The sequence below is a fragment of the Trachemys scripta genome, chromosome 6 (assembly GCF_013100865.1).
Source record: "Trachemys scripta elegans isolate TJP31775 chromosome 6, CAS_Tse_1.0, whole genome shotgun sequence".
Classification (NCBI taxonomy): Eukaryota; Metazoa; Chordata; order Testudines; family Emydidae; genus Trachemys; species Trachemys scripta.
In genome coordinates this window covers 87,185,120-87,199,627 of record NC_048303.1, presented here as the reverse complement: position 1 = coordinate 87,199,627, position 14,508 = coordinate 87,185,120, and the positions used below count along the sequence as shown (strand labels likewise).

The 14,508-nt window shown below is 42.1% G+C and overlaps 1 protein-coding gene across 5 annotated transcripts; it reads left to right on the top strand.

Annotated features, from left to right (window-relative positions):
- Positions 1–468: 468 nt before the first annotated feature.
- IDNK (IDNK gluconokinase) lies at positions 469–13,257 on the top strand. 5 transcript variants are annotated; one of them, XM_034774404.1, is made up of 6 exons: positions 737–825; positions 2,651–2,784; positions 6,589–6,619; positions 7,038–7,124; positions 10,017–10,060; positions 12,058–13,257. In XM_034774404.1, the coding sequence occupies exons 4-6, from the start codon at positions 7,095–7,097 to the stop codon at positions 12,434–12,436; spliced, it is 453 nt and encodes a 150-aa protein (XP_034630295.1). In that variant the 5' UTR covers positions 737–825; positions 2,651–2,784; positions 6,589–6,619; positions 7,038–7,094; the 3' UTR covers positions 12,437–13,257. The 5 variants fall into 5 exon arrangements, with proteins under 5 accessions (XP_034630293.1, XP_034630291.1, XP_034630294.1 ...); XM_034774401.1 differs by lacking the exon at positions 2,651–2,784 and adding an exon at positions 4,394–4,591 and having other exon boundaries at positions 741–825; XM_034774402.1 differs by lacking the exons at positions 737–825; positions 2,651–2,784 and adding an exon at positions 469–561.
- The last annotated feature ends 1,251 nt before the right edge of the window (positions 13,258–14,508 follow it).

Here is a 14,508-nt window from a genome sequence, read left to right as displayed (position 1 = left end):
TCTGGAACGTCTTCCGTATGAGGAGAGACTAATAAGACTGGGCCTTTTCAGTGTGGAAAAGAGATGGCTAAGGGGAGATATGATTGAAGTCCATAAAATCATGACTGGTGTAGGGAAAGTAGATAAGGAAGAGTTGTTTACTACTTCTCAGAACTCAAGAAGTAGGCATCACCAAATGAAATTAATAGGCAGCAGGTTTAAAACAAACAAGAGGAAGTATTTCTTCACACAACGCATAGTCACCTTGTGGAACTCCTTGCCAGGGAATGTTGTAAAGGCCAAAACCGTAACAGGGTTCAAAAAAGAACTAGATAAGTTCAAGTAGGATAGGTCCATCAATGGCTATTAGCCAGGATGGGCAGGTTGCCAGATGCTGGGAATGAGTGACAGTGGATGGATCACTTGGCGATTACCTGTTCTGTTCATTCCCTCTGGGGCACCTGGCATTGGCCACTGTTGGATGACAGGAGACTGGACTAGATGGACCCTGGGTCTGACCCAGTAGGGCCGTTCTTAGGGCAGGAGAACGGGAGGGAGCGCCGACAGCGAGCCTAGCGCAAGGTAAGCGTCTGCAGCCTGCGATCTAGCTTGGCCCCACACTCGCACGGAGCAGCACAGCACAAACCTCCTAGGCAGAGAGAGGCCGCTGTGTCTTTTCAAGGACAGAACCGGAGGAGGGGCCGGGAGGAGGGGCAGAGCAGAGAGAACGAGGAGGCGTGAAGGCGGCAGGGGCTGGGCACAGAGGAGGAGCAGGTGCGCGGCGGGAGAGGCTGCTGGGCTCGGCATGGTGCTGCTGGTGGTGATGGGAGTGAGCGGCTCGGGCAAGTAGGTGCTTTCCCCTCCCCGGGGGCGCGCGGACTGCCCCAGGCACCGGAGCCCCTGCGGGGGAAGCTCCTCGCCTGGACGGCTCCATCCGGGTCCCTCCCTGCGGTCGGTGGGTGGGCTCGGCTCCCCCGCGTGTCTGGCCCCGGCCCCGCTGAGGGCGCGCTGTCCCGGGCGTGGCCTGAGGAAAGCGGGTGGCCCCCACTGCAGGGTCTCAGCCTGCCCCCTCCTGGGCGAGGGCCAGGCGGACCAACCACTGGCTCGGGGCCCTAGCCCAAGCCGGGGCCCCTTCAGGCTGCAGCTCTAGGGCTCCCAGCATTGCCCTGGCTGACAGGGAACTAGCTGTGCAGTAACCAGGAGCTTGGTTGCTTTGCCCTCAGCACCACGCGTCTTTTAAAGGGGCATTTCCTCCTGTCTGTAAAGGGGAAAAGTCTTCTGAAACCTGCGCTGTTGCAGGGGCTTTGGGACAACAACTGAAGACTTAACCCAAAGGCTGTCTGTGCTGTGGTACATCTCCTGCGAAGGCACTTTTCAGTAGTTCGTGGTTTTTCATTCTTCAGAGGGGAAAAACATAAACCACACCTGCACTAAGGAGCCTTTGGTGTTTTACACCCATACAAGTATGGAGGGTGACTCAGGCCCCTCATTACAGTCAGAAGATACATTTCCTTGAGCCCACGGTGACTAAAAGCCAGTCTAGCTTTGTGTAATTTTCACACTGTTCCTGTGCTAGGCTATGGTACACCCTGCATGTGCTATCAGTGGATTTTGTTTAATTTAGTGAAGAGTTGTTGCTGACGGAAGGGTGGCTTTATTTTTATTTTATTTCTGTGCTTTGAACAATATTCAGTTTCTTCTGTTTTATCACTATATAAACAATTTTAAAAACTAGCTCGTGAATAACAAATGGACACAAGTGAGGAGTTAAGGCTAAAGTTTCCCTTTTGTTTCCTGATATTTCAGCACACATCAGCAACTGTTCAGGTAGCTAGCTACCCATTATGCACTGTGGGGCTTAATAGGGATAACTGCGGCCTTAACACTCTCATTTAATTGCTCTTGTTGGGTTAGAATAGACCAGGGGTCGGCAACCTTTCAGAAGTGGTGTGCCGAGTCTTCATTTATTCACTCTCATTTAAGGTTTCGCATGTCAGTAATAGATTTTAACATTTTTAGAAGATCTCTTTCTATAAGTTTATAATATATAACTAAATTATTGTTGTATGTAAAGTAAATAAGTTTTTTAAAATGTTTAAGAAGCTTCATTTAAAATTAAATTAAAATGCAGAGCCCCTGGGACCGGTGGCCAGGACCCAGGCAGTGTGAGTGCCACTGAAAATCAGCTCGCGTGCCGCCTTTGGCACACATGCCATAGGTTGCCTACCCCTGGAATAGACCTTTGACTGTTTAACTTGACTTGTATCTACAGTACTTTGCTTTGAAGATGATGTCAGTGACACTGTGGTAGAGAGGGGATCTCAGATCAAGGGACAAGGGGAGAAATCAGGTTTAGAGGGTTGAGCAGGGCCTACCTATTCTACCTGACCACTGTCCTTATTATAGGAGTTCCTGCATTAGTATTATCCGAATGCTGAATTAGTATTATCCTATACAGTTTACCTCAAAGCATAGAGACACCCCTATGGCTGTGATTTCCCCCACTAAAGGGTTTGGAGGGTGACAACAAGTATGAAGCATTGGCAGGAAAGCTTCTGATTTAGTGACTGGGAAGCTTTTCCCTGGACTTGTAACTAAGTAAAAAGGACCAAATAACTTGGGACTCACAGCTGTGCCTGCTCCCGTCCACCTTTTTTTATTTTTTCAAAAGACCTTGACAAGAACTTTCAAGGGTGGACTTCCCCACACAAGATTCCACACTACTGTAACTCTTGTTAGCTTGAAAAGAGCTTGGAGAAGACTTCTTTCAGAACGCACCAGGATTTGGCTTGACTGGGATAAAAGGTGTGTTGTTAGAACATGTTAGCTCAGGAGTTCTCAAACTAGGGGTCGGGACCCCTCAGGGGGTCGTGAGATTATTCCATGGGGGGGTCACGAGCTGTCAGCCTCCACACCAAACCCCTTTTTGCCTCCAGCATTTATAATGGTGTTAAATCTATTTTTTTTTAAAAAGTGTTTTTAATTTATAAGGGGGGTGGTCACATGCACAGGTTTTCTATGTGAAAGGGGTCACTAGTACAAGAGTTTGAGAACCACTGTTTTAGTTTGAATCTTAGGATCTTCTGAAGAACTGGAAAAGAGACAAGAGTGTAACTTGTAGCATAATAACTTCTCATTAGTTCTATGGAGAGGTTAAAAAGAGCAGAAAGGAATCAAAAGAGGAAAACTAAGGAATATGATTAAAAGTGGTACAAAGGAGAATATCACAAACCAGTATATGACAGATTTAAGAACATCAAACAAAGCAGAGACAGGGTGAGGAAGAAACAGGAGAAAAAACTTTTTTAGCTGAGAATAATTAATGCTTGGAATGGACTAGTAAAAGCAGCAACACAAACAGCTATCATTAACACACCCCAAAAAAGCATCAGTTACTTAAAAAAAATAAATCATGTGCTGTATCAGTGGTCCCCAAACTTTTTACCTTGAACCCCCTCCAACTCTGTCCGCACCCCTGCCCGAGCTGGGTCTGGGAGCAGGGCTGTGGTTCTGGGAGGCAGGGACACAGACAGGGATAACGGGGCCAAGCTGGGGGTGGACGTGACAGCCAGGGCATCAGGAGCGGAGCCTTGGGGCAGAGTTCTGGGCCTGGCAGCTGGGGCTGGTGCCAGGGACGTGCTAGCCGCTGCTTCCCGCCGCCGCTTCCCACAGCTCCCTTTTGCTGGGAACGGCAAACCGCAGCCACTGGGAGCTGCGGGCGGCTATGCCTACGGACGATCAATATAAACAAACTGTCTCACCGCCTGTCAGTTGATTACTCTGATGGGCCGCAGGTTGCCTACCACTGGATTAGACCATCTGGTGTTCCCAGGCCTCTATTCAACATCTCTTAGAATCATAAAAAGTTAGAGATTAAAGAGATTGGGTTATCTCACTCTGGAAGTTATCATGAAAATGTATCAGCCCAGGGACCCTTCCATCTTTTACCACGAAGTAAGGAAATGACTAATATTTCATCCACACATCAAAATTACTTTTCCAGGACAAGGGCAAGTAATGAGTTTATCTGGTCCACCCCCCTGGGAAGTGCACAATTATTCCCTATAGTGCTTTATCCAGTTTAGTTAGTTCCACACAAATAAAGTTATCAATGAGGTTTCCACCACATCCTTTAGCAGGTTATTCCATAGTCTGATTTCTTCCTCCAGGAAGGAAGTGTTTTCTGATTCCCAGGATAAATTTCTTCATGCTCAGTTTCATCTTAGTACTCCTAATTATATACTCTTGAATTATTTCTCTTATATTTAATGTGGATGCATATGTTTCACAATATGGTTGGCATGTAACTCCTCAATAATCCAACTCCACATAGATACAATCACCCAGTCATTTAGAATGAGGCCCTCAGCACATGACCTCAGTCAAAAAATAATCATGTCTTTACATGCCGCAGCTTCTGTTGATCTAAAAGTTAAAAGCATCTTGTGATGGGTGAAACACTGCTGGAAGTCACTGCCAAACTGATGTAACCAAAGATGACAACTGACTGCTTTTCAAATAAAACAAGTGTGGCTGCAACTTTCAAAGTTTTACCAGGAGCCCTGCTGTTTCTAAAATCTTAATTTAGGATAACTTTTAAGAACTTGCAATAGTGAGTCAAATTCTTTTTAATAACTTGAATGGTAATAGCTGTGTTGTGTTAAACTTAATGTGTCAGATATTATTATTGTTTCCAATAGTATATACAATGTGCTAGCTGCTGTACAAACAAAAAGGCTAAACTCCTGCCCTAAAGGGCTAGAGTAGGTCACATTATTATATTCTGAATATAAAGAAAATTCATTAGCAGCCTAGGCTACTACATGACCAGCTAAAATTAAGCTAAAAGATGTTACCCTGGATCTACACTAGGAAAAGGGTCAAGTTTAGAGCAGGACTAGCTAGCATGTGTTAGCTAAGCCCTACCTAAACATGACTATTTTTCCTAGTCAAGACAAAGACTTAGGTGCCAGACAACATACGTAAGTGTTCTATTTTGTGCTAGGCAGGGGGCATTGTTGATGCCTTCAATAGCACTTTTCAGCCCCCATGGGACACTGGCAGGACTGTGCATCCACTGCAAATGACTGAAATTAAGCAATGGATACAGTGTATACTGCTTGTTTCTGGACGATCTGTCATATGTTCTGTTTGTTCAGCACCTAGCACAATAGGGTCTGGTCCATGACTGGGGCTCCTACGTGCTATGGTAATACAGGTAATAAATAAACTAATCATAGGAATGCGGCTGAATATGTTGCCACTGTGCATCCTGCCCATTGAGCTTCCAAAGGCAGAATGGTTCAGGGAACTTTGTTGGTCCCTGCAAGTTTACTCCCCTCCACCAACCTAATTTCATTCCTGTTGTTTTAATAATAGACTTTCCCACTTACAGGTATATATTCACTACCACCTACAATTATTTAAAAAAAAATCATTTAATAATATTGGGTGTGGGGTGAGTTAAGAGGGATAGTTGTACTTGTGTGTTAAAGTGAAGCACTCATCAGTTTGGTCTCATACCACAGAATGCTTAAGTGTATGCTATTATTGCTTGCTTATATACTATATCTTTGCTAAAATTCAGGTATAACTAAGGCCAGTCTAATTTATTCACTAAAGATTACTTACAGACAATGTTGCTGGTAGATGCCATGTTTGCATATCCTCAGACTTTTAAATATTACCAGACCAGAACATTATCAAGTAATCCTAACTGAATTTCTGGTTTTCTCACTTACAGTTGAATAATTCCCACTCTCTCCTCCCCTTTCCTTTCTCTCCCTGACACAGTGACCAAAGTTTTATTGGGGGTTTTTTAGTTCAAAGTTTTTGTTTACAGGTACAGCTAACCATACATATTGGGGAAGAGGAGGAAAACAGTATGAAGAGGCAAAAGCTGCCTACAATTTGCAGTCCTGATAGGATCTCTGGCTTGATTTTATATGTTTAAGGATTTATCCTCACAGCAGATTATACTTATTCTTTTTATATGTTGATGTGGTAATTGAGTGTATATGAACATCCACCTTGTGCTGATGTTATTATCTCTGACCACTTATGATTTGGAAACGTCAGGATTATTGGGGCAGAAGGGGACTTTGAAGCATATGATTCTGGCTAAAGCTAGAGATCAGATGAGGAACTAGATCAGGGGTCGGCAACATTTGGCACGTGGCTCGCCAGGGTAAGCACCCTACCGGGCCGGGCCAGTTTATTTACCTGCTGACGCGATTCACCGTCCCGGGCCAATGGGGGCGGCGGGAAGCTGCGGCCAGCACATCCCTTGGCCCGCGCCACTTCCCGCAGCCCCCATTGGCCCAGGACGGCGAACCGCGGCGAGTGGGGGCCGCGATCGGCCGAACCTGCCATGTCAGCAGGTAAATAAACTGGCCCGGCCCAACAGGATGCTTACCCTGGCGAGCCGTGTGCCGAACGTTGCCGACCCCTGAACTAGATGGACTATTTGTTTGGGGTACTATGGCAATTATTACATTCCTATGACCAGTTCCATCCCAAGGAGGAAAGACAACACCTCACTTCATTTTAAGGGGAAGTTAAAATTATGAAGTAATGTTTATATAGTGCTCTCCCTGTGTTCTCTTACAGATCCACTGTTGGGTCACATCTGGCGGCTAAAGTATGGTATTTTCTAACTATACTGGTTTTACTGTAATTTTATATAGGATTTTCTTCACTTCTAGCAAGTCATTGTTTGTTAAATTATAAATCTTATGTCATATGTAAATATTACCAATTTGTGCATAGTTGAATCTGTCCTGACTGAGTCAGGCATGGATGAATATCATTATATAGTGCAGTGTGAATTTGACTTATAAACAAACATGGTATATATTGACTTGCTATTTTCTTCCTCTTGATTATACTTTGTATTTCTGGGAAGTGTCATTATGTAGATGGTGAGATTCATATTGTGGTGCAGAAGTCCCACATGTATCCCACAACTGTACTTGCCAAAGTGTTCTTGATAAACTAGTGAGTTACCATGAGCTAGTTTGTTTATGCTAAATTATACATAATTATAATTTTTTTCTTAGCTGGGATGGAAATTCTATGATGCTGATGACTATCATCCTACAGAGAACACAAAGAAAATGGCTCAAGGAATACCACTAAATGACCAGGTAGCTATATTGTATATAATCCCAAAGGCAGAGAAGTCAACATATATTTACCTTTCTAAGCATTGACATATCTTTTTACAGCGAACTATGCTTTATATAGATTAGCATTACTGCTTCCTGGTCCGTTGACTCTGAACCCAGGCTGAGTTTGCAGGGCTAGTGTTAAGTTAATTTACAAGTAAAAAATAATTCCCCTATTAGTTATATCAAATTATTTTAGAGTCCCCCAAAATATTCTTAGTGCCTTACAAAACCAGAAGAGACACTATAAGGTGCTGGTCTGTCTCCAGTCCCCCAAGGAGCTCTCACAGCCAGAATCTCCTTCTAGGCAGTTTTATTTCCCAAACATAGGTTAAAAAAAACCCACAATAAAAACAGTTATTCAGCTCTTCCTAGGCTATAACTCCCAGGTGATTTCCCCCCTTTGCCTCTGTCAGTCCCTGCTGCTTCAGGGCCTACTGCAGAATTCTTCCTTGCCCTTTATGCAGGGCACCACCATCTATGGCTGTCTCCCTGGAGGCCCTCTTCCCACAGGTTTTCACTGTCTCACCTGGACTGTAGGGTGGGGTAACAAATTCCTCTCTCCTCTTGCTGCTGATCCATTTCCTTACTGAAAGCCTGACTCTTTATAGCCCCAGGTGCTGTCCCACCCTCCTAACTGGTCAAACTGGGAGCACTTGTTCTGGCACTGGGTCCTGGGACCTGCTTCATTTAAAGGGGCCAGATCTATGGCAAAGACAATCTTTGATCATCAGATTTTACATAACTGGTATTTGACACAATAACTGAGGGTCATACACAGACAAAAAAAGGGAGCAAGGGAAGAGGAAGAACAAGGGTGACAATAGGATCAATTACTCAGTAAGGGAGGCACATTCCTTGATGGCTGTTATTGGCTCGGGGTGGGATTATGAAATGCACTCAGCACTGGCCAATTTTTTATCCCATCAAGGTATTTAGTTCAGTCCCACCCTTACATTATCCTTCCCCTCTCAGATGAGATGGCAAGAGCAGCTTGTAGGAGGGATTTGAACGGGGCAGAAGACATGGCTTGGATAATAATTTGGGGGAAAGCACTCCAGGCATAAAAGGCAGCATGAAAGGAGACCTGGAAACGTGAGAGGAGACAAGAAGGTTATCAAGGCTGGCATCATTCATCATTAGCAAAGCAAAGTGTTGATGAGTGCTCCACAAGGGCAATTACTCAAAGGGGATTTAAGATGGATATAGCCAGTTTGTTGCACTTTTTTGATTCCATTTCAAAGCTGCCTCCATCGTCACAGCCACGTCTTTCACACCCAGTGTGTAAGGTGTACCAGGTGGAAGGTTGGCAGTGATTTCTGCAGAATTAAGATTACCTGGCTGATTTTGCTGTGTAATGACATTTGTATTTTCTGGGAAAGTTAGTGTTCCTAAATATTTCCCCCCATCCCTGCCCTACGTGATAAACATTTACAAACTTATCCCCAGTTTAAAAAGCTTGTTGGTGGTAGTTTATTTGGGTTTGTTGCATCCCCCCCCCTCTTTTTTGCCCTTTGGAATTTTATAGCATTTGTCCCAGAGAAAGATAAACACTCATCCATGCAAACAAGAGACACACCCAAATGGGAGGCATCTGAGGGAAAAATGAGATCAGCAGGAATTCACTCTACCTGCCTACACATGTATACAAACAATTAGTTACTTACTGCCAAGCATAAACGAAGCATACACAGACTCTTAAGCCCCATTCTGCAAGTTGAGCCACTTGGATGGACCCCAGCACCTGTGAAGAGCTTTACAGAGTTCATTGGAAGTCTGCTCATATGGATCAGCTTGTAGGATTAGGGCCTTAGGCCTGGATCCACAAAAGTAGTTAGGTGCCTAAACCCCGGATTTAGGTGACTAAGTCCCAATTTTGGTTCCACTGCAATCTACAAAACTCCTGCCAAACCAGCTATTTTAGATGTGAAAACAGCTATGCGAGAATAGATTTGTTGTTTAAGTTGTCAAATAAAACAAGAGTTAATTTGGTTCTTCGAAAGGTTCACAATATGGCATATTAAACCTAAAACATACATTACTACTACATGCAACTTCCATTGATTCTCCTTTTCCATCCTGTATATAAAATTAAAAGCACTTAAAGTTTTCAGTGTAGATAAAAAATCTCCCCTCTCCATCCTCCATGAAGTCGTAGAGGTTCTGGATTAGAAAGGAAGAGGGGAGAAGGTGAAAATCTGTTTGCATGGTGCAACGTTACATTATTTATAAACTACATACTGAAGGAAGTAGGGATCTTCTAGAAGAAATCTTATGTGATCATATCATTAGAGATGGGATCATAATGTATAGGCACAAGGGTAAGAATTAAAGTTGCACAAGCAACCTAACTGGTGTTTCTTAACTTTCAGTTGCTTGACTTTGCAACCTAAACAAATAAGGTATTTTGTTTATATGTAAAATATAGTATATATACATACTGACAGGCATAAAGGCATGGATCTATAGCAGAATAGTATAGACTGAATTTTTAATTTATTCAGTTTTCAGTTAATGGAAACAAATGTTAAGAATTCATATTCATTTGCTGTGTTGGTGTTTTATTCTGTTCTGCTCCAGTAGTTTATTTTTTCAAGTAGTGGGTTTACACACTTTAGATATGCTGTTGTGGTTTGTAAATTTAAATGAAAAGTTATATAGGTTAGCTTTGACTGTAGAGACAGATACTGGATCAGTTTGCTAATGTGACTGCAGGGGGAAAATAGTTGGTCTATTTGCCTCCCCACACCAAAGAAGGATTGAAAGAGATTCACCCAGTTTTATATTGCAGGTTAACTGCTACGTAGATGTTAGACAATTTAAAGTGAAACTCCATAATACATACTTTCAGCTAACTCGTTTTGTTTCTAGGACAGGATTCCATGGCTTTGCAAATTACATGATATATTAATGAGGTAAGAGAACCTCTGACTTGCAGAGTGATTGCATCTGTAATGAGTATTGGCTAAAGACTAAAGCAAGAGGGTTTTTTCAGTTGCATTAGTGGGGATAAGTATGTAGTATTGTAAAAATATTCTGCAGTCAGTAAAACCATTCTGTATTCATTAGTCTGTGAAGTACTTTAATATTTACAATAACAGTAAGGAAACCCCTAATTACTTCTACTTGATGGAATTGTTTGGGGATGAGAGTTCTTTCTCCATTGTCTATACGAAGATATTTACATTTCAAGAATCCAGTTCAGTAATAAGTTTGATACCAGTTAGGTCTAGAGGACACACTGTATAAACTTAGGGCATTTTAGAAATTTTTGCCCAAGTGACGTCAAAGCATAAGTTCCATTGACTTTCAATGAGATTTAGGCTCTTAAGTACCTACGTCACTTTTGAACATATGATTAGGCTCCTAAGTCACTTATGTGTTTTAGAAAATTTTATCCTTAGTCACTTACTCCAGTTGACTCACTTGGCATTGAACTTTGCCGGATGTGCACTTCCTAAATAGTGATCCTAGCTCAAATATTTAGATCTGTTAAAAAAAATGGGAAAAATAATGCAAAAGTAATTTTATGAGACTTGGGGGAGAGAAGAGTCAAACCTGGAACTTTAAATTTCTACATTTTAAATTTGCATGGGTTTATTCACAATGGCAATCACCCTCCTCTTTCCCCACAGACAATTACATACATTACAGTAACAAGTTGATGGTCCTCATCAGTAAAGATAGGTCTGAACCAAAATCTGGATTTGGGTTTTGCAGCATTTACCCTTCTCTGTTTGTCAGTTGTGTACTCAATATATTCTCCATCCTGATGATTCATTTAAGTATCTGGATGTGACAGAGACAGGAAAAAGGAGCTTTCACATTCCACATATGTGCTGCTTCTCAGAGGGGCCGGAGGCTGCTGAGCTCCCTGGATTAAGCAAGGGATGTAGTTTCTTTTAAGAAGGGTCAGGGAGAACATGGAATTCAGAAATAATGGAATAACCTTGAAAGGGCTAGCCCTGCCTTAACCAAGAGTCAGTGACTCTTACTGCACCCTGCAAGTAACAGGGTCCAAACTGGCTCTTTGCCTATGGAATTTAAGTAACAGAACTGCCCATGTATAATAGAGGGCAGTAACATTAGTTTACTACTACATATAATGTGTTCACAATTTGACTGCAGAATATGAGTTTATTTTTTTATTTTGCACATCTCAGTCATCAAACCTGTATGTTCATTTACGGTGTCTAATGCCAAAACTAACTGGAAGGCAGGATTTGGGATTTCCAGTGTAATAAACACCAATGCTGTGTGGTTACCTGAAGCTTTAAAGGACTCTTGCCAGAGTAAAATTAAAGAATTACTCAAGTGTATTTATGTAATTTCACTAAATCCAACCCTCCAGAGTAACTATTAAAAGGGTCAGGATATATACAGAGTTCCCATTAATGTTAACAGAAGTATGGCTAATCCAAACAATTTAGTTCAAAATCTTCAAAAACTGAAAGTGGAACCGGTTAAGAAGTGTGTGTATTGTTCAGGATAGAACTGTACTCTAGACAGACCCTTATAGTCAGCTTTTAGGTGGGGCAGGTGAGTGCCTCATGCTGTCCAACCACCATCCTTCTCAGCAATTAAGGAGCAATGCTGATGGCTCTTTGGAATCTAATTACGCTTCCAGATTTGGGAAGATGGTGGCCATTATGAAGGCTCCAGTAGATGGAGATGTTAAAGGGACACTGGGTGAAATTATATCTTTAAAAAGCAAGCGTACTTACCTGTGTTAGAGATTTGACATCGGAGTCCCATTAAAATGAGGAAAAAATCCTTACACCTCTTTTTTGTGAGGCCATGTTGGGCTGCCCACCTTACCATCTATTGAGAACAATCAGTCAGTGTTTGAATACACCAAATATGGGCATGATATCATTAAGTTATTGCTACTGACATTTTCTTCTCTTGATAGAGAAGAGTCAGCTGGACAAAGTGTGATTCTGGCCTGTTCAGCTCTGAAGAAAATGTATAGACGCATATTAGTAAGTGGAGGGGATGCTGTGTATTCTAAAAGTGATCAGCTAGACTCTGCCACAGGGAAGGTCCTTTTTATCCATTTGGATGGATCTATGGAACTCATTGCCAGCCGCCTGGAGAAGAGGAGAGGACACTTTATGGCACCCGAACTTCTACAGTCTCAGTTTGATACACTGGAGCCTCCATCAGCACCAGAAAACTTTATCACTGTGAGTCTGGAAAAGTCTGTTTCTGAAATAGTGTCCGAAATTGAGAAATCTCTTCACTTAGAGAAATGCTTTTCCAGAGTAGTTTCTGAATTAGATGCACATTAATTCTTTTAACCATGTCATATTTGTGGAACAGCATTTTAGTTGCTTTCTCAAGTTAACCAGCATGGTTTGCAATATTAACTTCATTGGCTTGACATACTTTAAAGGGACTGGGACACTACTATTCCCCTCCTTCCTCCCTCCAACTCCTGGTGAATCAAGATCCAAAGCCCTTGGATCTTAAAACAAGGAAAGTACTTTTTGAGGATACAGACTAACACGGCTGCTACCCTGAAACCTACTATTATTGATGTTTTCATTAAGACCTGTTCAAACCTGGAGATACAATTTTCAGAAGTGAATGGCATTTGCCTACCTCTTCGTCCATTTAAATCACAGGTGAAACTCCCATTGGCTTTGATACAAACGGGTAGGTCAACACCGAGTGTTTCTGACAATCCCACCCTAGGGATTTAGACAGAACATGAAAATCTCAACAAATGTAGCTTTCACTTTTTTTCCTGCCAAAAAACAGAAATTGGCCCCAGTCATTACTACTGACATTTAAGTGTTGAATGGACACTTGAAAGGTGAACATCCTTTTAAGAGAAGGCAGAGTTCTCTAATAGGGCAGAGGGACAGGAGCTGGGACAGCAGGGTTCAGGTTCTGACTCCACCATTAGTTCCATGCCTGATCTGGAACAAGTTACAACCTCTGTGTCCGTGTCCACATCTGTGAAAATACTTGCTGACCTCACATGGGTGTTGTGAGATCTCATTGATTCTGACTTAAACACAGTGAACTCCTGTGGGAGGGAGAGAGCTATGTAACTGCAAAGTATTATTCTACCTCAATCTTTAACAATAAACTAAGTAGCACTGTATTGACTGTGATTTAGTCTTTCATATGCAAAATATACATACAATGAAACAGGAGAGAGAATGACTCAGCCAATGAGGTACGATTTATGTACCTCTGGGTTCATCAGTTCAGAACGGATGGATGTTCTCTCCTTTCAGCCTGACTGGCAGGCAGCTGTTCAGCGTGACTTTTTCTGGCACCCTTCACCTGCTACCGCAATAGCCTCACTCTAGCCTCTAGTGCTCAAGCTGTATCACAAAGCATGACTTTTGCTGTAATAAAAATTCAGAGCTGGTGTGAGGAAGAGCAAAGGCAAAACTCCCCTAATAAGTAGGGTGACCAGACAGCAAGTGTAAAAAATCGGGTCGGGGGTGGGGGGGTAATAGGAGCCTATACAAGAAAAAGCCCCCCAAATCGGGACTGTCCCTATAAAATTGGGACATCTGGTCACTCTACTAATAAGGGAGAATCCCACTTCAAGTAGGTGGCTTGCACATTGCTCCCCACAGACACACAGTCTTTGGATTTCACAGATACATACAAGCAATTCAGCATATTATTTTCAGTGTCCCTCCCAAACTGAGCCAGTGAATTAAGGTTCTTTGTTACAGTCATTTAAAAATGTACACACCAAAGGCCGCGCTCCCTATTAGAGTACTTAAATTCAGATGTAACTGTTCTTAAAAACTTGTTTACTTTCTCTTCAATTTACAATGCTTTGTAGGTGTTAAAGTCCTTATTAAAGTTAAGACTATACAACTACGGCCTTGAATAGTTTTAGCAGAGACAATGGACTCCTCCTGTGTCAAGATATGCTCATACATATGTGTTTGCAGGATAAGGGCTTAGGACAGCTACATACAATCACTACTCTCAATCCAGTATATTCTGGCCTGTCTATTAAACAACAACAAAAATCCTCATTACAACAATAAGATAAAAAAAATTAAATATAGAGTCCACTTTCACGTGTTAATTCTGTACTTAGAAATTTTTGCATAAAAAGTTGCGTACATAATTCACAGAATATGAAAGCATGTTTATTTATTTATTTATTTATTGGTGTTTATATATGTATCAAAACATGTTTAGAATACCCTTTAACCATAGCTCAGTGAATATTGGTCTGGACTGCCCATATTACCTGAAACTAGCCCTCCTCCCTGGTATCTACCTCTTTGTTTTAACCTTTGTAAGTCATTGTAGGATACATTTTCTATGAGAGATGCTCTTCAAGAGAAGTAATATTGTGAAGAACCTTTCTGATATATTG